The 26,735-nt window shown below is 38.0% G+C and overlaps 3 protein-coding genes across 3 annotated transcripts; 1 reads left to right on the forward strand and 2 right to left on the reverse strand.

Moving 5' to 3' along the window:
- Positions 1-3,985: 3,985 nt before the first annotated feature.
- LOC106433468 lies at positions 3,986-5,485 on the reverse strand. The gene has a single exon (XM_013874292.2). It carries the CDS (start codon positions 5,483-5,485, stop codon positions 3,986-3,988), a length of 1,500 nt encoding a protein of 499 aa, XP_013729746.2.
- Positions 5,486-8,891: 3,406 nt separating this feature from the next.
- On the reverse strand, positions 8,892-9,848 carry LOC106433467. The gene has a single exon (XM_013874291.2). The coding sequence runs from the start codon at positions 9,846-9,848 to the stop codon at positions 8,892-8,894; it is 957 nt and encodes a 318-aa protein (XP_013729745.2).
- A 5,124-nt stretch (positions 9,849-14,972) lies between these two features.
- LOC106433483 (patellin-1) lies at positions 14,973-17,385 on the forward strand. The gene is made up of 4 exons (XM_013874307.3): positions 14,973-16,400; positions 16,471-16,598; positions 16,681-16,807; positions 16,894-17,385. The coding sequence occupies exons 1-4, from the start codon at positions 15,186-15,188 to the stop codon at positions 17,149-17,151; spliced, it is 1,728 nt and encodes a 575-aa protein (XP_013729761.1). The 5' UTR covers positions 14,973-15,185; the 3' UTR covers positions 17,152-17,385.
- Positions 17,386-26,735: the final 9,350 nt, after the last annotated feature.

The raw sequence follows: 26,735 nt of genomic DNA on the forward strand, positions 1-26,735 counted from the left end.
TCATAGAAACTTCCTCTTTTAAATCACCATGCAAGAACGCATTATGAACATCCATCTGATGAATTTCCCATCTTTTAGTAGCAGCAATCTCAAGGAGCAGACGCATGGTAGTTGGTTTGGCTACTGGAGCGAATGTATCCGTATAATCAAGGCCTTCTCTTTGACGATTCCCACAAGCTACCAAACGAAACTTTTTGCGAGTTTCCTTGCCGTTGGCGTCAAACTTCATTTTATAGATCCATTGGCAGGCTATCGCCTTTTTGCCTTTTGGTAATGAGGTAATGTCCCACGTGTCATTTGCGTCAAGCGCTGTGTACTCGTCAGTCATGGAGTCATTCCAAATATCATCAAGAGAAGCTTTTTTGAAAGACTTAGGATCGTTAGTAGACGTTAGTGCAGCCAAAAAAGCTGTATGTGCAACTGAGAAACGAGCTTGAGACAAGTAAGAGTCGATGGGATAGGGAGTAATACCTGAGACCGAGACAGGAGGACCTTGAGTAGGAGTCGATGAAAGAGAAGTGATGGGGGGTGTACTAACTGTAGAGGCATTAACCACGTAGTCTTTGAGAAGAACAGACGGTTTGTGGCTACGATGACCACGACCTAGTAACTCAGGAAGACCAGGTGATGGAGGAGTGTCTGAAATAGTAGTAGCAGGCGTAGACTGCACAACCGGAGAACTAGGTTGAGTAGAGGAAGATCCAGGTGATGGAGAATCAGACGCATTAGTAGTATCATGTGCCACTGGTGGAAGAGCAACGTCTGTAGTTTGTGTAATAGGTAGTAATGGAGAAGGGACCACTGGTGCAGGATCAGAAGCCACTGGTGTAGTGGTAGAAACCACTGGTGGAGTAGTATCACCGGAGCATGCTGGTTTAGTAGGAAGTAACCAGTCATCGATTGTAGCATCTGGTTGATAGATTGGTGGTGTAACATATGTTGTATCTGTAACTCCTGGAAACTGTTCTTCAAGAAAAACAACGTCGCGGCTGGCAAAGAATTCATTACTGTCGATATCATAAAGTTTCCAGACTTTCTTTCCGTAGGGATAGCCCACAAAAAGACACTTTCGGCTGCGATCACTGAACTTGTCTCTGTTGCGAGGTCGTCTGTGAGCATAGCAGAGGCATCCAAAGGTGCGTAAAGAGTCGTATGAAGGTTTTGAACCGTGTAACAGTTCATACGGAGTACTTCCATGTAGAACAACAGACGGTGTCCGGTTAATGAGATGAGCCGTTGTGAGTATGCTCTCACACCAAAAAGTAACTGGTAGTTTGGCTTGAAACAGAAGTGATCGTGCGATGTTGAAGATGTGCCTATGCTTGCGTTCAACGCGAGCGTTCTGTTGAGGTGTGTCGACGCAGGAGGTTTGGTGTTGGATACCATTTTGAAGAAAATATGAAGACAAGACCATGAACTCAGAGCCATTATCTGTTCGAATGGTTTTTACTTGTTTCCCGAACTATTTTTCACTCATAACACAGAAATTCTTGATCAAGTCCTTAACCTCTGACTTTTCCAACATAAGGTATGTCCACACAGCTCTAGAGTAGTCATCAACAATGGTAAGAAAGTAAGCAGCGCCACATGATGATAGAGTTCTATACGGACCCCAAACGTCACAATGAATTAATGAAAAAGGTTCCAAAGCTTTATTAAAACTATCATGAAAGACTGAACGTGTTTGCTTGGCACGAAAACAAATATCAGATGAGTGAGAATCCTTAAAATAGACTTTTAAATCAGAAAACACAGGTAATGTAGAAAGCACTTTGTAGGAAGGGTGACCAAGACGTCGATGCCAAAGGACTGTAGGAGAAATAGTTTTCGCAGAAGTCTGATGTGAACGAACAACTTTGACACCCTTGAAGTAGTACACCCCATCTCTTTCTTCACCGGTTCCAATCAGGGGCCTCGTAAAACGGTCCTGTAAAACACAAAGAGTGTCAGTAAATATAGCAATACAACCGGTTTGCTTAAGTAGTCTTGATACTGAGATCAATGTGCAATTGAAGTTTGGTACATAAAGCACATTAACAAGTATGTAATCTTTAGTAAGAGATATGCGGCCAATTTTTGTAGCACGCGAAGCAGTGCCGTCCGGGAAAGTAACCGCAGACGGTATAATATGTACTGCATCTTGTAAGAGAGACAAGTCGCCTGTCATATAGTGAGAAAAGTCAGATACGATGATCTTAACATCTTAAAATCAAAATTATTTATTTATTTTCCCCCATCAGAAAGTATATAATAAATTCTTAATATCTCTAATGTATACTGCGATCAATCATTTCTTAAAAATATATAAAAATAAGTAAGTGGGTTACATATAAAAGGAGAAAAAGGGGAAACCAGCTAATACATGCAAGAATGTTGAATGTATAATAATAATAAGATGGCACCAGCGATGAACAAACCAACCAAACAGCTTCTTCTTTTTTGACAAAAGCAACCGATGAAGGGATGTTTAACGATCACCGCCGGGTCTACCAACCTTACAATTTCAAATACTAAATACGATTCTAATTTTGTTTCTTCCATTATATTAACTGTTCAAGTATCAATTTTTTGTGCAAATGCCCTACTCTACTCACATAGTTTTTTATTTATTTGACACATGAAAGAAGAACAAAAATAGTTGAATATTTGGGAGACATAATATACAGCATGCAAGAGCACTAAAAATAATACAAGTCATGTCACACACATACATATATATATATATATATATATATATATATATGTCAATCGAATCGAATATGTGGATACATAATTCACACAATTACGTATTTACTATGCAGCTTCCCTTATATATTAACCGAGAAACATTACAACATGTTTTGTAGTCACATATCATCATTAGAAAAATAAGTTAGTTTATTTAAATATATAATAATTTTTTTATTAAAGTAACTATAAATTCATTATTAATGTATTTTGTTATTTCTTTAAATAAAAGTTACCGAATTACCAAATGTGACTACAATATATATGACAATTAATGATTTTGAATAATAAATATTTGATAAAAATTAGTGCATCTTCTATCATATTTTTTAAATTTTAAACTATTAAAATAAATTAAACAATCACATTAATAAAAATTTAGATTTTCTGTCTATAAATTATTAAAATTGTTTAAAGTGTCACATTCAAATTTTATGATCTATGATTTAAAAAATTTATTATGACAAGATACTACAAAATACTATAAGTAGAAGTCTTATTTAATAATTATTAAGATTAAATTAAACTAGATACCATATAAAATACATAAATATTTTAGTTTCAGAATTTATTTTGAACAATTTTTTTTAGATAAAATCTTTGAACATACATTGATAACTTAATTTTTTAAGAAAAATATAAATTACTAAAACTATCAATCCCACAATAAAAATTTTTTATCATTAATTTAAAGTTTTTGCTTTAAAAAATACAAATGATCAAAAAACATATGAGTAGAAAAAATAATTTAATAGAAATTAATTTTAAAAATATACTATATATGTTAATATCATTTAAGTTTAATTATATATCCTATAAAATAGAAGAAAATATTGTTTGGATTAATAAAATTTATTTATATCTTCGCACCAATTTAATTATATATGTAATAGTTCTTGACTTCTTAATTCATCTCAAAACTAAGAAAGTGTGTAACAAGTCTTGAGTTTCACCAATTAATTAAAAAGTGTGTAACAAACAAAACTAAAGTAATTCATTTCAAAATGCATAAAATAATTTATATATAATGTATATGCCACGGATTAACCTAGTATACAATATATTCAAGGAATTCATAATAGGTGGCAAAGAAAGTCTGGTGACCAATAGAATAAACATGACATGAGTTTACGTGCTGTTTAATGAATGCATTTGGTTACATGTCGACGTAAGGTTGACAGCTCTAGTACCTATTGGAATTTTCCCCTTTATTTTTTTTGTCAAACATTCATTTATTCATAATTCAAAATAAACAAAGTTACTCCATTAGAGGATCAGAGTTTACAAACAAACGTAGGGCTGATTTGGCTAAACCGTCCGCACATACGTTTGAAGCTCGAGGCGTAAAAGCAAAAGAAATAGATAAAAGGGAACAACTCAACACGCAGATGTCGTGGAGGATCCCTTGGAGCTCAGTGACAGAGGAATCTGTAGTGAGCAGAGAGATGAGACTACTAGAGTCTGAAAGGCACCTCAGGTTGAGGAAGCCTAAATACATTGCAGCCGAGATCGCAGTCTTCAGTGCTAGAGCTTCTGCCATTAGGACGGATTTGACATAGCCCCTTGCATCAGAACCTTGCGCCAGAAGCAATCCCGCATTGTCTTTGAAAGTCCACCCCATCCCGCACTTCTTCGAGCCTACATCCCAAGCACCATCTGTAAAACAGAGTAAGATAGAGGGATTGTTGCATATCATCGGTGGGGGGGCTAGTTTAGTCGTAGCTTTTAACGTGCTGAGGGGTTGAGCCCAACTCCATTCTCGTGCATCTCGGATAGCTTTGTTGAGGACCTCCAGCTCTGTATAGGTCTTGTCTTCGAACAGGAGCTGGTTTCTGCTAGTCCATAGGTTCCATAATACCCAGGGGTATAACGGCTGCGAGACACCCGAGGGAGGTAGATTGATAATACGCTTGCTGCTTTCAAGAAGTTGTGGGATTGTTGCAGTGGAACTGAGGGGCTTTTGAAGAGCGGGCAAGAGATCCCACACTTTTGCAGCAAAATGGTAATGAAAGAACGCATGGATTTCACTTTCTCTTCCTCCACACCTCTTACACTCCCCATTGACATTTATGCCTCTTCGTACCAGAGCGTCACCCACCAATAAGGCTTTGTGTGATAGTTTCCACAGAAAGAGCTTTAGCTTAGGAGATGTTGCTATGCTCCAGACACACGTTTTCCAGTTAAAGTGGTGTAGAGCCTCTTCTGTTTCTTGACAAGTACCATGTAGTTTTGCCAGCGCATAACCCGACTTTGTGGTATATGATCCCGACTTCTCAGGCAGCCACACCAAGGTGTCTTGCATCTCAAAGGCACTAGGCTGTAACAGTCGGATTGTATCCTCATACTGAGGTAGGTGGGCTCTTATGGCGCTAACATTCCACTCTCCCGTTGAGGGAAGAATGAGGTCTTGCACCGTCAGATCCTGATCTTGGAAATTTGGAGGTCCGATGGGACGTGATACTTCGCCCGTTGAGAGCCAATTTTCACTCCACACATTGATGTCCTTTCCTGTGCCCACTGCCCAGCCTAATCCCTTCTTAATTACGTCTCGGCCAGCTAGAATTCCTCTCCAACCGTGTGACATGGCTCCCGAGGAAGAGCATGAGAGGAGATCATTCTGTCGACAATACTTTCCTAATATGATCTGGCCAAGTAGCGAATCAGGATGCTTGAGTAAGCGCCAAGCGAGCTTTGCTAGGAGAGCATCGTTGAAGTGTTCAATATCGCGAAAGCCTAGTCCACCAGCATTCTTCGGCATCGTGAGCTTCTCCCATGATACCCAACAAAGTCGCCTTATCTCCGGTTTTAGGTCCCACCAAAACCGAGTCAAGACTGATTGTATCTGCTTACAGAGGGACTGTGGAAGCTTAAAGCAGGACATCGCATACGACGGCATCGCACTATGACGGACTTTAGCAAGACCAATTTTCCAGCCCCCGAGAGAAGTTTGGAGCTCCAGCTATGGGCCCTTTGCCGGATCCGGTCAACTATCATTGAGAAAATATCCCGTTTCTTCCTACCAAAGTGCTCCGGTAAGCCAAGGTACTTTCCGATGCCACCTTCATTCGCAATCCCAACGGCATTCTTCACATTGTCTTTGGTGGCCGGGAGCGTTTTAGAGGAGAAAGTAATTGCAGACTTGGTCCGGTTAATACAATGCCCGGAGGCAGCTTCATAACAGTTAAGGATGGACATCAGTTCAGTACAGCTATCTCTGTCCGATCTACAGAAAAACATCGTATCATCGGGGAACAAGAGATGGTTTATCGCAGGAGATCCGCGAGCCACCTTGATCCCCGCTAAAGTACCCCGGTCTTGAGCCTGGTTACATAGGCCCGATAAGATTTCCGTGCAAAGGATAAAGAGGTACGGGGACAACGGGTCTCCTTGCCGTAACCCGCGAGATGGTAACACGCCTCCTTGAGATGCTCCGTTGATCAGGAACGTGTAGGAAACAGAGGAGAGACACTCCATAATCCAAGAGATCCACATACTGTGAAAGCCAAATCTTGTCAACACCTCGCGAAAAAAATCCCATTCAATCCGGTCATAGGCCTTACTCATATGGGTTTTAACCGCCATCGAACACCGTTGTCGGGCCGCCGAAGTTCGAAGATAATAAAGGATCTCGTGAGTGATAAGGACGTTGTCGGCTATGGCCCTTCCGGGGACAAAGGCCGACTGATGTCGCGAGATAAGATGATCCAGAAGCGGTTGAAGACGTTTGGTGAGGATCTTCGCTATGATCTTATAATGAGTGGTGCAAAGAGCGATAGGTCTATAGTCGTCCACTCGTTTCGGTCCGTCTATCTTTGGGATGAGGCGGACATGTGTCTCATTCTGCATGCGGTCTAGCTCTCCTGAGGAGAAGAATGAGAGGATATCGTTCGATACATCAGGTCCAATGATGTCCCAGAAGGACTGATAAAAATCCGCGGAAAAACCATCCGGATCTGGAGCTTTGTCCACCTTGATCGAGAACAATGCAGTCTTAATCTCGTCGTTAGTTGGAGAAGCTATAAGGGTCCGATTCATTTATGTGGTTACCTTTGGTGAGAGAGCTTCCTGAACTACACGCAGGTCACCGCAAGACTTGGAAGAGAAAATCTCCTGATAGAATTTAGAAATGGTCTGGACAATCTGCGGTTCATCAAACACAGCGACACCATTCTCATTCTCAATAACAGAGAATTTATTTTGAACTCTCCTCCCTCGGTTCACCGCATGGAAGAAACTTGAATTTCTATCTCCGCTGTTTAGCCATTGAATGCGGTTGCGTTGCCGCCAGAACTGCTCTTCCTCTTCAAACGCCTTAATCAAAGTTTGTTGCAGCGAAGAGATGAGGTTTTGGTCGGGAGGGCTGGCCGAGAGAGCATCTTCAAGCTCCACTTGTGTGGTTTGGATAAGCGCTTTGCTGTTCAGATTTTGAAGCTTCGTCCATTCCGCAATCTTTTGCCTGACGCGCCCTATCTTAGCCAAGACAGGGTCGAAAGGTTGGTTCTGCCAAGCTTCCGCGACCAGGTTTCTTATCTCGGGCTTCTTCCAGGGTCTCCTATCAAAACGGAAGACCCCTTTCTTCTTAAGGAGATTAGTGTCAAATAGAGTTACCACCGGCCTATGATCAGAACCCTCAAACCGGTGGTATTCACATCTGCCCATAGGGAACATTTCATTCCAGGCCAAGTTTGCCATAGCCCGGTCAAGCCTGGATTGAATGAAATGACTGTAGCGCGTGCCTCGCCACGAAAGCGAGTTACCGGAGTATTGGAGATCCCAAATACCATGCTGGGTAACGAAGCTCCGAAAGGCTAGGAAGGAGCCTTCCCATCGCAAGGGCCCGCCAATCTTTTCTGAATTATTTAATAGGTCGTTGAAGTCCCCTGTGATCAGCCAAGCCTCTTGCCGTTGAGCGCCCAGTTCTGAAAGTTTGTTCCAGAAAGCCGTTCTTTCCTCTTTGCGGGGGGCTCCATAGACATACGAGACAAAGAAGGTTTTATTATGATTTGTGATACAAGTGTCGATAATGTTGGGTGAAGAGTACAACACATCGAGATGAACACTTGATTTCCAAGAGAGGGCGAGGCCTCCACTGAGCCCATCGGGAGGGACCGTAAAATGATTGGAGTACGCAGAGCTTCTATAAGTGTTGAAGACAGCTTCATCTTGGTTCTTTGTCTCCATAACGAACATGATGTCGGGAGAGAGTTTAGATCGTATCTCCCGGAGCCTGCAAACTGTCAGTGGGTTCCTTATACCCTGACAGTTACAGCTCACACTCGCTAAGGAAGAGAGTCTGGAGCTGTCCGAAAATCCGCCTTCTTCTTTGTTATAGCGGGGATTAAGACAGCTGCTGGTTGCGATGACGCTTTTCCCTTTCCTTTAGCTTTGGAATCGAGTATCAGTTTACGCTTTGGGGAGCTCTGTGCCTTAGTTACTTGACGTTTGTTGAGACTGATGCCTTGAACCGGGCTGCGGATCGTCCTCTTCTTAGCTGGGGTTTTTGCGATTTTCTTCTTCCCAGTTCCTCTCAGCGTCATTCGCGTAGACGGAGGGGACACAGAGGGTGGGAGAGGGCCAAGTCGAAGTGAGACATGAGCTCGATCCTCACTTAGAGTATGTATTGGGGATCTTTCCAGCATCCCATCATTCACTCTTTCACCGCTTGGAGGTAGTCTTGAGCTTGAAGGTATTGAGGGAGCTTCCGGGGTCTGGTAAGGAAACATTTCTTCCAGGTATTGGATGTCAACCTCCTGTAACCTTCCAGACTCTGAATTTGCAACTCCATTATGGAGTAGAGGGACCCTAGTGGGGGGAGTGGAGATGCGAGCCAACGCTGAGCGTCTTTCTCCCGTTGAGGCATTAGTGTCTCCATTAGACAATCGCTCGAGAGCTGAGCGTCTTGCAGATGGAGTTGCAGACTTTTCACCAGCGGGTCAGGGCGTGCCCTGTGGCGTGATATTAGATGAAGTAATCCGCTCACGTGGTGGGAGGGGAGATGGTGTGTGAGACACTTGAGATTGGACCGAGTTAGAGTGTCCACCATTCTCCCGATCTCCTGAGACAGGGCGCCAAACATTCTTAACTGGGTGATTTGCTGAGCGCATTCCACGGGATCTGAGAGAGATATCCGAGTTCTCTCTAATGGGTGGTAGTCTATCAGTAGGCTATCTGGATCTTGTTCTGTCTCTTTCTCTGTTTTCTTTTGCAGAGAATGATCTGTTCGAGAGTGATCTGTCAGGTAGGTGCTCTCTGCGACCATCGTAGTGATGATTGCGATTCTCAGGGCGCTCGTTATAATAGCCTTGATTGCCCTGAGAGTGATCAGTTCTCCTATGATTCCTCGAATCCTCATAGGGTGTGAACCTTGCTTGTTTGCGATTATCAGCTCTCCTTATGTTTTCCTCGATACGTTCCAACGTACATCTTTGGGTGATTCCCAAGTTCTGGTCTGAAGTATTTCGGCTGGTAGTCCTTGAGGGGCAGTCTTTGACTTCATGAGACAAAGAGAGACATGAGAAGCAGTGCTTGTAAAGCTTCTCATATTCGAGCTCAACTTGTTTAGTTTCACCCTCTAGGCTAATATCGAGGAACTTTTCCAGGGGTTTGAGGCCATTAATATGGACCCTAACTCTTCCTTTTACCACATCAGTAGCCTCAACCAGTCCTAGACCTTCGCCAATGGCTTCTAGAGCCTCCTTAGTCCAGTAGTGGAGGGGAATGCCATGAATGGTTATCCAAAAGGGGATGAAGGCTGGGAACTGGTCAGAGACAATGGGCTCCCAACGCTGGAGGATGAACATCCATCTTTTAAAGTGGTAAGGTGCTTGGGATAGAATGGCTTGTAGGTCTTGTTCCGACTCGAAGGTGAACTGGAACAGTAGGGGTCCAAGGTCTCTGCCTGTAAAGGAGCCTACAACTTGCCAATGTTGGAGAAAGAAGTCCACAAGGGCTCTGGTCTTCTGGATTGAATGGTTAGTAACTCTGCCTATGAGGGTAAACTTGTGTTCATCAATGAGATTTGCTCGATTAATGGCCGGGATCTTAATCGGGGCTTTCTTCTCTTGTCGAGGGGAGGATGAGAGCCATTTTTCCTTTTCCATATGAGAGAAATGTCGAGCCATCGTTGTATGTGAAGAGTAAACTGATAAGGATCCTTAGTGAAAAGGTATTGTGGCGAGAGGGAATGTACTTCGACAGTAGGCTTGTAGCAGCGAGGGCTTGGGGATGCGTTCGAAGAAGAAGCTTAGAAAGGTAGTTGGAAGAGAACCAGACTATACTCCGACAGTAAACCCCAGAGGCAGGGTAGGGAATTTCATACAGATCTATCTGGGAACCATGACTGGTTCCATCAGGGGTCTGTTGTATCGGTTGAAGACTGTAGAAATCGAAAGTTTTTGAATTCCGGTTTCAGGGCGGTGGAAAACAAGGCAGGTGCAGCGGAAACCAGGTAGATAACGGTGGAAAACCAGGTGGTGGGAAAGGCAAACCATTGGAATTTTCCCCTTATGATCTGATTTGCGCAACCAATTTAGAATCAATGATTTATCAGTTGTAGGTTACAGAGACGCATCAGCTATGGTTCCAGCATACATGTTGTAGAATACAATTACAAATACAATCATTTGAGGATTTCTTACCAGCGAAGTGATCTCTATGTTTTTAGCTTGTATATGTAGGTGTTTGTCAGAAATAGATTACATCCTTCACACAAAGACCATCAAATAACTAAAATTTGGTCCAATTAAGTAAAGTTGGCTAGGATTTATATCGACCTTTTTTTTTTTTTTTATCGACTTGGATACAGAAAAGGCAAGAATCCAAGTATATAAAGAGAAGGTCGAAGACTGAAAGAAGTAAAGGACATTCACAAGCACTTGTTTTCGGCATAAAATTATGGTTTCTTTTGCTTACCTTGTTTTGTCTTAAAACACCATTTTCATAAGTTCTTAGTTAAAATTCTTTGTAATCGTTTTTTGATCATCAATAAACGTTTTTCAAATAATTTACCATCAAATTCATGTGTACTTTTCAGTACATGCCGAATTAAACTAACCAATGCTGCCCACATAAGTTGAAACGTGAGACTTTTAAATATCAAAACCTTCGATCATTAGATTAGATTAAATGTTTTTGTATTTTAATTGAAAACTAGGTGTCTTGCCCGCATATGCGGGCTTAATCGTTTTACAAATATTTATTAGTTTTTTTTATTAATTCAAAAACCAGCATAATAACTTATTATTTATGTTTTAAAAAAATCAAACATATATATATATATATATAACTTATTATTTATGTTTTCAAAAAAATAAATCAAACATATATATATATATATAATCTAATTAAATATATATGTTTAATGAAAATTTATTAAAGATAACATTGACTTTAACCACTGAATTTATTATAATTTTTTTATATTTTATTTTTAAATTTTATAATTGAAAAATATGTTTTAAGATAACAACACAATATATAAGAATTATCTTATTTTTTAAAAAGTTAATATTATTAATAAAAATTTGTTTTTGATGATACAATTAATTATATATAAAATTTATTAAGGGTATTATAGATATTAAACGCTCCAACATTCAACGTGAGAGCTCCAAAATTTATTAAAGATAACATTGACTTTAACCATTGAATTTATTATAATTGTTTTATATTTTATTTTTAAATTTTATAATTAAAAAATATGTTTTAAGATAACAACACAATATATAAGAATTATCTTATTTTCTTAAAAAGTTAATATTATTAATAAAATTTCGTTTTTATAATATAATTAATTATATATAAAATTCATTAAGGGTATAAACGTTATTAACCGCTTTAACTTTTAACGTGAGAGCTCGATTCCAAAAATTTACTTCGCAAATAATAGTATAGATTGTCATATTATCATTATTAGTGGAATTAAATCTTCTTTCTTGACCTAAAAACAAAATTAAAAACAATAAATTCTTAACAAACCCATAAAGTAATAAAACGAGAATAATTTGTTTAGCACATGTAAGAAAATATACACATATAAAGATTTTCGAAATGATTGATTAGGCCGTATAAAGTTATTTAACTTTATTTTTTTATCTACAGTCATTAAAATTGTCAACAATACTTTATTTAAATTTAAAATACAAAGCAATTTTTTTTTAAATGGTTATAAAAATTTTTTTTCTAACATTAAAAAATATTGTTGTTGAAATATCTTTTCTTTTTATTTTTTCTTCAATTAATTTTTTTATTACTATATTAGAAACGAAAACTAAGCTAACAAAAAAAAGATACGAAAACTAAATAAAAAAAATCTTACAAATCAAATTTTACGGTAAAAATTTCCACAGTTACAATTCAACCTATCATCCACAAATGAAACATAGGCATATTAAAGTATAGGTGAGACATGTTCAACTTCCATACGGCAACATGGAAAAGGAATAAAAGTGTTTATTTTGGATTGGCATCATTTATCCTCGACACAACGTACCGCAAAAAAAAAACATGCATGTTATTAACGCCCCTAATCTCTGCCCAAAAAATGAATGCCGCTAATCAATCATATTAGTTATGTTAACTGATATTTGTATATTCCGACAGTGTAATGACAAGTACAACTGGAACAAAACTTGCGTTTACCTCTTGTGGTGAATTACGTTTACATTTTGCGGTGATTGTTAAATTTGTCTCACATCTTATCACCAATCAAACTGATTTGTATGATTGATAAAAAGATTAAAATTAAAAAAAAAATCAATAGCTGATAAAAGAATAATGCAGACGTTAACGACTTTTACGTCGTCAATCTTAAACCCTATAAATCCTAAACTCTAAAGTTGGTTTATGTTATTAATGTCGGCATCATATTTTTTCAACTATTTTACCTTTTTAATTTATTATCATTTTTATTAATCTTAGACACATTAATTGGTGATAAAAGATGAGGCGAATTTTAGGCATAGGCATTCGGGGTCCCAGTCGGGTTTCAGTTTAGTCCAATCGGGTTTCAGTTTTTCGGGTTTATCAAAATCAGTCACATTCAAGTTATATGAAAATTCGGTTCGGGACCGGTTTGGGTTCTATCGGGTTCGGGTCGGGATTAGTAAATCTTCAAAGAACCGGTACAACCCGATGTACTTTCGGGTTTGGGTCCCAATCGGTTCTTCGGTTTAAATGTACCTGATTTATATCTACTTTGTAATAAAAAAGTAAGTAAAATCGGTTGTTCGGTTTTAAAATATTTGATTTGTACCTATTTTGTAATCAAAACATAAATAAAATCGGTTAAAAAAAAAAAACATCAAATGTGATCATTCAAAATCAAGTGAAAGGTAAACATATTTATTGATCGAAAGAAAACCAAATAAATGAAAGCATAAAACGAAAACCAAGTTCTCATGAAATGAAAAACATTATTCAATGAAAACAAAACCAAAATCTAAAAACTTCAATCTTCAACCACCACCTTCAACCATCAATCTTCATATAATAAATAATTATTTTAGATGTTTAATATATTTTGAATACATATTAGGAATTGAGATCATGTTTGGTACACGTTCTTTTTGAAAATTTTGAATGTTTCGGGTTCTATCGGGTATCCATTTAGGTTCGGGTTCGGTTCAGATGATACCCATAACCCGAAATACCATAAAACAAGATCTATTCGGTATTTATGGCGGGTTCGGATCGGTTCGAATTTATTTTTATCGGATCGGGTTCGGTTCGGGTTTTCGGATTCGGTTTATTTGCCCAGCCCTAGCGAATTTGATGGTTCACCACAAAAGAAGAACGCATGTATTTTTCGTACGACTGTACGTTTTATGCGGATTTTCATTCATTATGTTTCATTATGTAACTGGGTTAAATCCTCTCTTTTTTTTTGCTTAAAATTGCAGTTAAATTTATTTTATTTTTTGCTTAAAATTGCGGTTAAATCTTTAAACTCATATGATAAGTTGACACCCAAAATTTTCTAAGATCATCTGAAATATGGATCATACCCACACGTATTTAGATCAGAAGAAAAATATGAATGGTCTCAAAGTTATGTGGTGATATACCATGGTGTCATGATTTGAAACACACTTTACTTCAAAATAAAAGTTATTAAAAATACACCCGTTCCCATTTTCTTTCTCAAAATGATTCCACTTTTTCATCATCTCAAACTTTAGTTCTTTCATATCTAAATTCGAAATTTTCTTCCTGAACAGTAAAGATTCTATATTTCCCTTTAAGTAATGTCTAAACAAAACTATTTAGGGCACATAGAAAGAATCTTGAAGACTATTCGGTATAATATTTTTAAAATAAAGGAAATCATCAACAGATATGTTAAAATATAAAATCATCGGATTTTGTGAATATATATGATAAAAATATACCCAAAATTATCGCTTATGGGAGGAGGAATATAGCGTTATTCTTGGATTCACCCCCAGAAGTGCCAATAGGATTTCATTATTTCAAATTCGATATATTTTAAAAAAGGAAACAAAATATTATCAAGTTATATTATGTTTTTAAAATAAAAAAGTAAAAAAAAATACCAGCTACAGAAAAAAGAATTAAAAAAATCATTTTAACGTCGTCAACAAAACACTAAACCCTAAATCCTAATCCCTAAACCCTAAATCCTAAATCCTAAACTCTTGGATAAAACTAAACCCTTGGGTAAACCCTAAACCCTTGGGTAAACTCTAAACCCTTAGGTAAACCCTAAACCCTTGGATAAATTCTAAACTCTAAATAAAAACACTAAACCCTAAAACTCTAAACCCTAAATCCTAAACCCTAAACCCTTCAGTGTTTTAGTGTTTAGTGATTTTGATTTAGAGTTTAAGATTTATCCTAGAGTTTAAGATTTATCCTAGAGTTTAGGGTTTACCCAAGGTTTTAGGATTTATGATTTAGGGTTTAGGGATTAGAATTTAGGGTTTAATGTTTTGCTGACGACGTTAAAAATATTTTTTTTGTAATTACTACTATTTATTTTTTATTTTTTTTTACCTTTTAATGTTAAAGAGATAATATAATTTGACAATATTTTGTTTTTTTTTTTTAAATATATCTAATATAAAATAACACAATCCTATTGGTTGGTGAACTTACAGGGTGAACCCAAGAAAAAGTCAGGAATATATAGATATAATAAATAATCTAATTGTTACTTATGGAATGAATATAAAATTAAGGAAAGTGATATGGTTAAATTGGTTAAAAATAGGAAAGTGAACTAAATCGTGAAGCAAGAGACGGCCGTTGGAGGAAAAAGAAACTATAGACCCACAGAGAAAGCATTCGAATGAGCTGTCGAACAAAAAAAAAATAAACAGCTCCGACCAGTCTGTGTTCTCTTTTGTCTTCCGTGTTATAAAACCTCTCTCTCTCCTGTCTCTCTCCTCACAAAACATATTCTCTCCTTTCTTTTCTTGAATTTCTAAAAAGAATCAGAGATGGCTCAAGAAGAGGCACAGAAGTCCGCTGATGTTGTCGCCGTCGCTACCACCGATAAGGAGGTGACTGTTCCTGCTCCAGTGCCAGAGAAGGAGGTGATTGCTCCGGTTGCCTCGGAGGAGAAGGCCGTCCCGGAGAAGGAGGAGAAGGAGACCTCGAAGGCGGAGAAATCTGTTCCAGTGAAGGAAGAAGAGACAGTTGTAACTGAGAAAGTGATTGCTCCGTCGCCTGAGGAGCTTGAGAAGAAGGCACTTGAGGAGTTCAAGGAGCTCGTTAGGGAGGCTCTGAACAAAAGGCAATTCACTCCTCTCGCGCCGCCGGTGAAGGAAGAGAAAACAGAGGAGAAGAAATCGGCGGAGGAAACTAAAGGAGAAGAGAAAACAGAGGAAAAGAAGGAAGAAGAGAAACCAGAAGAAGCCGTCAAGGTCGAGGAGAAATCATCTGATGACGTGGCTCCGGAAGAGACCAAGCCGGAGGAGAAATCTGAAGTGGCGGCTCCCGTTGAGACCAAATCAGAGGAGAAAGAAGTTGTGCCAGCCACCGTGACCACCACCGAGAAAGCCTCTGGTGCTGAAGAAGACGGAACCAAGACCGTGGAAGCAATCGAAGAGTCCATCGTCTCCGTCACTCCTCCAGAATCCTCCGCTGCGCCGGTTGTCGTAGAGACAGAGAGAGCCGTCGCCCCAGAGCCAGAGCCTGTGGAGCCGGAAGAAGTCTCGATCTACGGAGTTCCTCTCCTCCAAGACGAAAGATCTGACACAATCCTCCTCAAGTTCCTCCGTGCGAGAGACTTCAAGGTCAAGGAAGCCTTAACCATGCTTAAAAACACCGTCCAGTGGCGCAAGGAGAACAAAATCGACGAGCTGGTCGAGGCTGAGGCCGGAGAAGAAGCCAGCGAGTTCGAGAAGATGGTGTTCGCTCACGGCGTCGACAAGGAAGGTCACGTCGTGATCTACAGCTCCTACGGAGAGTTCCAGAACAAGGAGCTTTTCTCCGACAAGGAGAAGCTTAACAAGTTCCTCAACTGGAGGATTCAGCTACAAGAGAAGTGTGTGAGAGCTCTTGACTTCAGCTGCCCTGATGCCAAGTCTTCGTTCGTGTTCGTCAGCGACTTCAGGAACGCTCCTGGACTCGGCAAGAGAGCCTTGTGGCAGTTCATCAAGCGTGCAGTCAAACAATTCGAGGACAATTATCCAGAGTTCGCCACTAGAGAGGTACGTAATGGTTACGTAACTGTTACGTGAGGGTAACGTAATGGTTTATAATATTTGTTTTGTTTTGCAGTTGTTCATCAATGTTCCATGGTGGTACATTCCTTACTACAAAACATTCGGATCTATCATCACATCGCCAAGGACTAGAAGCAAGATGGTACTTGCTGGTCCATCCAAATCTGCCGATACCATTTTCAAGTAATTAACCACTTTTTTACCGTTTCATAATAATTCTTTTTTTCAATTTTTGTCACTAAGGCTTATGTTTGGTTAAAAACAGATACATAGCTCCAGAACAAGTCCCGGTTAAATATGGCGGACTTAGCAACGAAATTGGTGGAGACTCTGTAACCGAAGCCATTGTTAAACCAGCAGCCCAATACACCATCGAATTGCCTGCTTCTGAGGTATATATACGTTCAAAAAGTTTGATTAGGAAAAGTTCAAAGTGTAAAATGTTGTTGAGTTATGTTGATTGTGTTGATTGTGGCAGGCTTGCGCGCTCTCATGGGAGCTTAGGGTTTTGGGTGCAGATGTGACTTATGGAGCTCAGTTTGAGCCGACCACAGAGGGAAGCTATGATGTGATCGTCTCTAAGAACCGAAAGATTGGATTAACTGACGAACCGGTCATAACTGGTTCTTTTAAGGTTGGTGAACCGGGAAAGATTGTGATCACAATCGATAACCAGACTTCCAAGAAAAAGAAAGTGCTCTACCGGTTCAAAACTCAACCAAGGTCCGATCTTTGAAACGGGAACAAATCTTTTAATTTATTTGATTTACTTTGTTGTTTAATATGTAATTTTGAATTATCATAAGGTGGTTTTGTGTTTTGCTTTGTTTATTGGGGATGTGTGTGTGTGGAGAACATGTGATATATATATATATATTTAAAAGAAAAAAAAACACTTTTTCTTCATTTTACCTTTTACTTTTTTTTTACTGTAATTTGTGTAAATCTTAATGTATTCATTGTTTATATTTGTTTTACTCTATCTTTTATCTTTACTTCTTGTTCATGATATTGATTATGAAACAAAGGCAAGGCATTCGGAAAATGCCCATTACTAAATCTTTGAATAGTTAAAAATATAATCGAAAAGTTACATGAGTTTAATTCTATTGTATTATCATCAGGATATATATATAAATATAAAGTTCAATGGATATATATGACTTTATAAGATAAGGAGAAGAGACGTGTAAAGACTGGTTCTAGACTACTTGTTATATCAATATTGTGATAAAGATAGGAGTTCTCTAGAGATAGAGAGATATGAATACAAATATGAAAAAGGTCCCCTTATGTATAATTCATGCAATTGGATGACACTGAGTGAGACATTAAGGACGAGAACTAATGATAATGGACCCTATTGTTGAAATATGGACTAACATAATTCGTGGGTAAGAGTTGAAATCAAAGCACACATCATTTAAATTTGACAGTAAGAGAAAACTAGTGCATCGCAAATATCAACATGGGATTTTAGACTTTTAGTTGCTTATATTTCAGTGGATTTTAACTATCTCGGAATTGCAATTGCAATTGCAAAAACCAAAGACAATCTCTTGGGAGTGTTGTATAATTGTTTTCTGTAATATCATTATAGAAAGATTAAAAACTTCAAGTGGTTTAATGGGTACTAGTGCATAGCAAATATCAATCCAATTAAAATGAAAAATATTGCTTGCTCAGAAAATTGACCTCTAGATTTAGTCCAACTTGTTAAAACGATTAGACGATCGTCGATCAGACTAAGTACACGTACCCAGACTGGTGTGAATTTATACAAATGCAAACTAATAAAGGCTAATTAGCTATGGGCCTATGCTCTACTCATAAATCAAATTAAGTCTGAAGTTCATGTCTAATCCGCATGATTATCAAACTAATAATTAAAAATACATATAACACTACGGCCCTTGCCATGATGATTGAAACAAATCCTTTTCATCTTAAACAAAAACTTAATATGACTTTATACATAATACATAAAAGCAGAGTGACAACTTAAAAGCAACTGAAGTTGAGTTTTTAATTAGTACAAACTACAAAGCATGAATATGTAATGGTTACAGAAATGAATAGATAACATGTAAACAAGACATGATGTATAAGAAATGATGGTGATCATAATGTCGGGTCCGAAGACAGTTAGGAGTTTTATAAGAAAAATGCATATAAATAACAAACAATACAAAAGGGAGGGTCGTGCGTGGACCGACACAACACAAACAGCCATGAATGAAATTTGAATTCATTCACTACTAGCCATAGTTGTCGCATGTGCTTTTTCAACGATTCTTTTTTGCTTTTTCATATTTAATCCACAAAGGAAACAATAAAAGTCTCACTTTCACACAATTGAAATATACAACAATTGTGGTTGGTTAATCACTTCCATAAATGGAGAGGTATGTGTGTGTGTGGTGTTTGTAGATAGACATACGTTATAGGTTTGTTCGTTATATCTTTTTAGTATTAGTTACAGGCGCGATAAATGATAAGGTGCTCACACAACCAGGGAAACTTATAAATTTCTTTTAATGACTTTGGTATCCGACTTCGAAAGAGACCGGACTAGCGTATAATGACCGTCTACCGAAATTAAGCCGGAGAACCCACCGGAAGCATCCAGAGAAGCCGTCTTTTTCATGCTATTTTAATTGACGGTGACTGATACTCGAACCTAGGTGGCGTAACTCACAGCCGTGAACCCTTTACCACCACAGGCCACAATCGTCCAATTGTAACTTATAATTTCTTATATTTAGTATACATATTTTTCAATAATATCTTTACTTAGGCTAGACCTAACATGGATACGTAAATGTAAATTAGCTAAGAAAACTTTATCACTAAGCTTAAGTCTTATTTTATTTATAAAATTTTAATCAATTTATATTTAAATTTATTAGTAAATTTTGAACTAACTAAAAATATAATTCATATTCCACTTAAAATTTATTTCATACGATATAAAATTTAATTAAATTAGTGCTTTCTGCTTGAATATACCATATCTCTACAATATTATTTGAGAAGTCAGTTTTCTACGTGTCACGCTCACATTGACTCTCACAGTGGTTGATTACTATAATACCCTTAATGAATCAAATATATCTAATTGTCATTATTAAATATTTATTTTATTTTATTTTTCCTTTTTTATTTAGGTTTCTTTTTTTCAAATAACCTATATAATAAATAATATAATATATATTTTAAAAATATTAAGCATTTTATTTAAATCAATCTATTTCTCAAATTATTACAAAATAATTTAAATAACATAAACTAATATATCTTTTATGAATAAAATTTAATATAATCTTTCTTTCTTTATGTTCTCATTTATATATTTCAAATAAAATATATGATAAAGAAAATATTTATAAAACTTAAAATGAATTCAATGTGATTTCATAATTAGGAAAGCTAGAAAAATAATCTTGATATTAAAGTAAAGAATTAATCTTCCTTTTTAGAATGTATCAGTTATGTTTTTATGCAATTTTGTACATATCATCACTTTATTTTTATAATTTTATTTTTGAAAATTTACATATACCAAACTACTAAATCCTATAAAATTAACATAGTCTTTGGCCTATTTACAAATAGCCAATTCATAAATATATAAAAACATCTAAGATGAAAACCAAACTAATGCAATGAATACAATAAATATGATTTGGTTGATTAGATTAGAAATAGTTATACTGAATTTGACGGAATATATATAACACAATATACCCACAAATGAGTAACTATACCAATCTAAAATTTTTATTCAAAGTCAAACATTAAATAAAAAAAATATATTTTCATTTATAGTATTGTTTTTATACATATAAATTATAGATGACTCAAAATATTATTAAATAAATACGAACTTCTCAAATAATATTATAAATATAGTAACAAACGATTACAATTAAGTATCATTGTTATGTTTATTTATGGAACTTTGAATCGATCAACACTTTAGTTTACTTTTACTCTTTGATTGTCAAAACAACATATATTAATTTATACATAATCTTACTAAAATATATATACAAATGTAAGACAATAATCAAACTACGTGAAAATAACAAAAGTAATAACAATTTTAATATGTAAAATAAAAATATCTTAGTTGAATCGAAAAAGTAAATGTTATCTAATATATCCAAATAATAATCAACCAGTCGAGATATTATATATCCACAATTATACGTCTAATTAAAATAACATAATGTTATTTAACATAAACCATGTATATTGATTACAATATATATCAGAATAAATTGAAATTATAAATAAAATGTTAATACATTATTATAATGTAAATAAATTATTATAATATATTTACTTTATAAATATTTATATCCGTGCATGAGCACAGAAAAATCACCTAGTATATTATATATCTGTAAAGAAAAAAATATATAATGCAAAATGTTGAAAAAATATATTAGTGCAAAAAATTATGAAGACACGCTTCTATTGAAAAAATATGATCACACACAGACGGCTAAACATCTCTCATTTGCTGGAACACTTCAATAAATATATATGGTTCAGTAATTTATAGCTTCGGAATATTTTTTTTGGATTTCCGTTTCATGTGCCAAAAGCATGTATGATAGACAATATCTCGACATGATCTGCTGACAAAAAAAAATCTCGACATGATCTAATCCAACGGAAAACCAAAATTGTTTAGAAGGATGTGTGCAAACCAAAGTAGGAAAGATGACTTAAACTGAGGTTAGTAACAGAAGCAAATAAGGTGAGATGGTTGAAATTCATACGGTGCATATTATCACCTCAGACTTTTCTATGACTAAGTTGGACGTTAGACCAACAGATATTTAATCCGAAAATGGTTCTTTTGGCCTGTTAAAATATAATTGACTCAGGGATGTGAAAAACTTATTAAAATATAGAGGATTGGCAACTTCAGTTACAATTGTTGATGTCGGAAATGGAACTACTACATCTTTTTGGTATGATATATCAATCGGTTCAACTGGGTCACGAGGCAGTATAGACTTGGGTATTCGTCTTCATTCATCGGCAGAGACGGTCCTAGACATGCATTGATGAAGAAATCATCTGGTTGAATAATGCCTTAAATCTGTTGGACCTTAGTCTTTTGAAGTTCACTAGTGCTAGAGTTTTCCGGGACACAACTATATATATTTTGTACCTCCTCTAAACCTAGTTAGCAGTCGTAGAAAAACTAGATCTGATCTTCTTGTAGACAGATCTCTGTAATTCCTCCATCAATAAAATCTCTCTTTGCCCGTGGACGTAGCCGTTAGGAGTGAACCACGTTAAATCTCTTTGTCTTTCTTTATTGTTTATCCATCTGTTAATCTATATCTTCTCACATCCGTCACAACAAACTGGTATCAGAGCTTCGGGTTGAATCTGGTGAGAAGATGTCTGGGATGAATATGAAGATCGACAAGTTTACTGGAAGGAATAGTTTCAGTCTCTGGCAAATCAAGATGAAGGCGTTGCTGAAGCAACAAGGTCTTTGGGTACCGTTTTCAGGGAAGAAGGTTGAACTTGTTACTACTGAGATGGAGGTTACTGAAGAGAAGGCGTATTCAACAATTTTGTTGTGTCTGGCAGATGAGATCATCATCGAAGTTTCCGGTGTTGATGCTGCAGCTGTTTTGTGGTCGAAGTTAGAGAGTCTATACATGACGAAGTCTCTGACTAAGAAGCTACTTCTGAAACAACGTCTTTTCGCTCTGAGGATGCAAGAAGGTACACAACTCCAAGATCATCTTGACAGTCTAAATTCCATCTTGTTGGATCTGAGGAATATTGATGTTAAGGTGGAAGATGAGGATGCGGCACTGATTTTGTTGGTATGTATCACTACCAAACTCCTATGAGAACTTTGTTCAGTCATTCATAGGGAGTAAGGATACAGTGAGTTTGGAGGAAGTCAGGTCAGCACTTCATAGCAGGGAGTTGCGACACAAGGCATCTGGTTCTGGTACAGACGACCAAGCTTCTGGGTTGTTTGTAGGTGGTGGAAAGAACTTTGGAAAAGGCAAGAAGTTGAAAGACAAAAGGTCATTTTCAAAGGGTCCTAAACCAACTGATATTTGAAATTACTGCAAAGAGAAAGGACATTGGAAATCTGATTGTCCTAAGAAGAAGAAGCATACTGGTTCCGCTGCGGTAGCCGAGAATGAGGCTAAATCTGATGAAGATATTGTGCTCGTTGCTCATGGAAAAACACATCCTAGAGATGTGTGGGTCCTGGACACAGGCGCATCTTATCATATGTGTCCAAGGAGAGAATGGTTCTCAGAGTATGAGGCAGTGACTGATGGCAAGATCAAGATGGCGAATGACTTTGCTTGCAATATTGCAGGAATCGGTTCTATTAAGCTCAGGACACATGATGATAGAGTCTGCACGTTGACAGGAGTTAGACATGTTCCATCTATGTCCAAGAACTTGATCTCAGTTAGTCTTTTGGATAGCAGAGGTTTCAAGTATTCGGGTGGAGATGGAGTTCTGAGTGTCTACAGGGGTTCAGATGTGGTTCTACGGTTTCAAGTTCAGCAAATGTTGCATCTCCAGAGGTTCGCAAGGAAGATGTGGAAAAGTTGTGGCATATGAGGCTTGAACATATGGGCGAGCGTGGGATGCAGATTCTGTCGAAGCAAGATCTGCTTCGTTCTGATATTGGTTTTGGAACTCTGCTTGGAAGAGTTCAACCAGTTTTGTAAGGATGCAACATCAGCCAAGCATCTTACAGACAGGGGAACACCACAGCGGGATGGTATTGCAAAATGGATAAACCAGATAGTGCTAGAGAGAGCGATGTGCATGCTCTCGATTCCTGGTTTGGAGAAGCGGTTTTGGGCTGAAGCAGTTAACACGGCTTGCTACTTGATTAATTTTGGTCCCCACACAGGCATCGAGTGCAGGATACCGTCTAAGGTGTGGTCAGGTAGATCTGCTGAATATTCACTTTTAAAAGTGTTTATGGGCTACGGTGATGGAATCAAGGGATACATGGTCTGGTCTCCATCAGAAAACCGAGTGGTTCTAAGCAGGAATGTTGTCTTTGATGAAACATCTATGGTTAGAAGCTCAGGGTCCAGTTCAGAAGCAGAAAAGGGTAACACTGATAAACATGTGGAGTTGCAAGATGATCATGAAGTGATCGAGGTGCAGGAACACACAGAAAATCAAGAGGAACGTGTATAAGATGTTCAGTTGGAGTCTACGAAGACTCAACCGCTTGATGTTACAGAGCGTAGCATCGTGAAAGATCGACCAAGAAGGGTTGATGTCAAGCCACCAGAGAGATATCACTTTGATGATATGGTGTGTTATGCACTACAGGTTGCAGAGGAAGTGGACACTTACGAGCCGTCTACTTACAGAGAAGCCATTTCAAGTTATGCATCTGAGAAATGGTTTGCTTCAATGGGAGATGAGATGGAATCTCATGAAAAGAATCACACATGGGATCTGGTCACACTTCCACCTGGGAGAAAAGTTGTGACTTGCAAGTGGATTTATAAGCTAAAAGAAGGTCAGTCACCAGAAGAGGGAGTCAAGTATAAATCTCGAGTTGTTGCTAGAGGTTTCAGTCAAAGAGAAGGCGTGGACTACAATGAGATATTCTCACCCGTGGTCAAACACACCTCTATCAGAGTGCTATTGACGATAATAGCACGTCAGGATCTGGAGTTGGAGCAACTTGATGTGAAGACTGCTTTTCTTCATGGAGAGCTTGAGGAGGAGATCTAAATGACTCAGCCGGAGGGTTTTCTATTTCCTGGTAAAGAAGATCATGTGTGCAAGTTGAGGAAGTCGATGTATGGACTTAAGCAGTCTCCTAGACAGTGGTACAAGAGGTTTGACAGCTATATGGTAAGTTGGGCTACGACAGGAGTCCTTATGACTGTTGTGTCTACATGAGCAAGGTGGAGGATGAGTCGTATATCTACCTGGTGCTGTATGTAGACGACATGCTGATAGCTGCCAAGAAGAAGTGTTATGTTCAGAAGCTGAAAGAACTACTGAGTTCTGAGTTTGAGATGAAAGATTTGAGTGTTGCGAGGAAGATTCTAGGAATGGAGATCTTCAGGGATAGGACAAAGAAGAAGATGTTCTTGTCACAAAAGGCCTACATTGAAAAGGTCTTGACAAGATTTGGGATGCTTAATGTTAAGCCTATCGATACTTCATGTGCTGCAAATTTTTATCCTACCATGAGTGATGAAATGTCTGAAGGGGAAATCAATTATATGTCACGTGTTCCTTATGCTAGTGATGTAGGAAGTTTGATGTATGCTATGGTTTGTACAAGACCAGATCTTGTACACGCAGTCAGTGTTGTGAGTAGGTTCATGGTTCAGCCGCGAAAGGAGCACTGGATCGCTGTGAAGAGGATTTTCCGGTACCTTAAGGGTACATCTGATATTGGTCTTGTCTATGGAGACAAGGATCCGAGACTGGTTACTATCACTTTTGAGTAATGTAAAAGATAATCTGAGTTTAGATAAGAATAGAGAAGAGATTAGAGTAGATTTAAGAGATTAAGAGACTAATGGAGAATCATTGTGAAAAGTATAGAGAGATTGATTTATTTAGAACTGTCTGATCTATTATTAATGAGAGAGTTTACAATATATATAGCCTTTAGATCCTAGGGCTTCATAAGGATAAAGTAGAACAAGCATGTGTAGTCAAAGGAGGAGAGGCGCGCCTAATTCAAACCAAGCCAATAAGGAGCTTCACATGTGTGACCGGATGGATAAGGTTTGCTTTCCCTTTACAGCTCTCATACAGCCTGTCAAGCCGTGTCCCTTATCCTATCTTCAACGGTCTGCTCAGTTACTCCCAAAGGTTAACTCCTTCTAAGTTACCTTTCACCTCAAGTTAGAGTAACTTCTCATTTGGCTGCGCCCTACTTGTACGGACAGTACGGCCAGTGTACGGCCTGTACGGTCTTGTCTCGGCCTAACTCCTCTTAATGCCTTCTTCTCCTCATTCCTTCTTTCCAAGGTTTCCTAAGCCTTCATAGATTAACTCCTCATCTCAACACTCACCCTCAAGCTTAGCTTTGTGAAAGTCTAAGCTTGGATGGCCATGAGATCTTCCTCATTAAAAACCTCACCAAGGAAAACCCATTGGGACAAAACCTTGATGAGGGAAAAAGAGTAAAGACCTCACAGCCAAGAGGATCAGCTCCTTCTCTTCCCAAGATCAATGAGGCCCAACCTGATGTGAATGGACTCCATTGTCTTTTGCCTTGCAGCCTTGGTAAACACATCAGCCAACTGATCTTCACTTCTTGTGTAGCACGGCAAGATGACTCCTAAGATGATCATCTGCCTCACCTTGTGACAATCAACTTCAATGTGCTTGGTTCTCTCATGGAACACCGAGTTGGAGGCAATGTGGATGGCAGCTTGGTTATCACAAGGCATTGTCATTGGCGTGGCTTGATCAATCTCCAAATGCTTCAAGATACCTTTGATCCACACCAGCTCGTTGGTAAGCTTCAGCATAGCTCTATACTCAGCTTCTGCACTTGAGCAAGACACCACCTTCTGCTTCTTACTCTTCCAAGTAACCAAGTTGCCTCCAATGAATGTGCAATAGCCTGTGGTTGATCTCCTGTCTGCTCTATCACCAGCCCAATCCGCATCACAGTATCCAACCACTTCAGTGTTCCCATTGCAACCCATCCATACTCCTTGATCAGGTGAGCCGTTGAGATATATCAAGATTCTCTCCACCATGCGCCAATGATGCTCCTTAGGCACTTGCATGTGTTGACTCACCTGATTCACAGCAAAACAAATGTCAGGCCTAGTTATGGTAAGATAAATCAATTTTCCAACTAGTTTTCTATAGAGTTTAGGATCCTGATAAGGTTTGCTGTCTTCAATCTCCCCCTCTCGTGGGACTTTGTAGCCATCCTCCATAGGCATCCTTGCTGTCTTGCCTCCATAAGCACCTGCACCTTTCAAAAGATCAAGTGTATACTTCCTTTGGGACATGAACAAACCTTCCTTGGATCTACATATCTCAATTCCAAGAAAGTATTTCGTTTCTCCCAAGTCTTTAATCTCAAACATGGATTTAAGGAACTCCTTGGTTGCTATGATACCTTCCTTATCACTTCCTGTGATAATGATATCATCAACATACACAAGGAGTGCAATCATACCTGAGGGAGTAATGAGAGTGAAGAGGGTGTGGTCTAGTTCAGACTTCTTGAAGCCTCGGCCATTCAGAGTAGTACTCAGCTTGTTGTACCAAGCTCTTGGTGATTGCTTCAGTCCATAG

Source organism: Brassica napus, chromosome C2 (assembly GCF_020379485.1).
Source record: "Brassica napus cultivar Da-Ae chromosome C2, Da-Ae, whole genome shotgun sequence".
Classification (NCBI taxonomy): Eukaryota; Viridiplantae; Streptophyta; class Magnoliopsida; order Brassicales; family Brassicaceae; genus Brassica; species Brassica napus.

What these genes read in the sequence shown, in the direction of transcription:
- LOC106433468 (XM_013874292.2), bottom strand. Translation starts at nt 5,485, where the DNA reads ATGCCGAAGAATGCTGGTGGACTAGGCTTTCGCGATATTGAACACTTC.
- LOC106433467 (XM_013874291.2), bottom strand. Translation starts at nt 9,848, where the DNA reads ATGGCTCGACATTTCTCTCATATGGAAAAGGAAAAATGGCTCTCATCC.
- LOC106433483 (XM_013874307.3), top strand. Translation starts at nt 15,186, where the DNA reads ATGGCTCAAGAAGAGGCACAGAAGTCCGCTGATGTTGTCGCCGTCGCT. An exon ending in CAGAGTTCGCCACTAGAGAG is followed by an intron (nt 16,401 to 16,470) that starts GTACGTAATGGT and finishes TTTGTTTTGCAG; the next exon opens with TTGTTCATCAATGTTCCATG. An exon ending in TCGAATTGCCTGCTTCTGAG is followed by an intron (nt 16,808 to 16,893) that starts GTATATATACGT and finishes TGATTGTGGCAG; the next exon opens with GCTTGCGCGCTCTCATGGGA.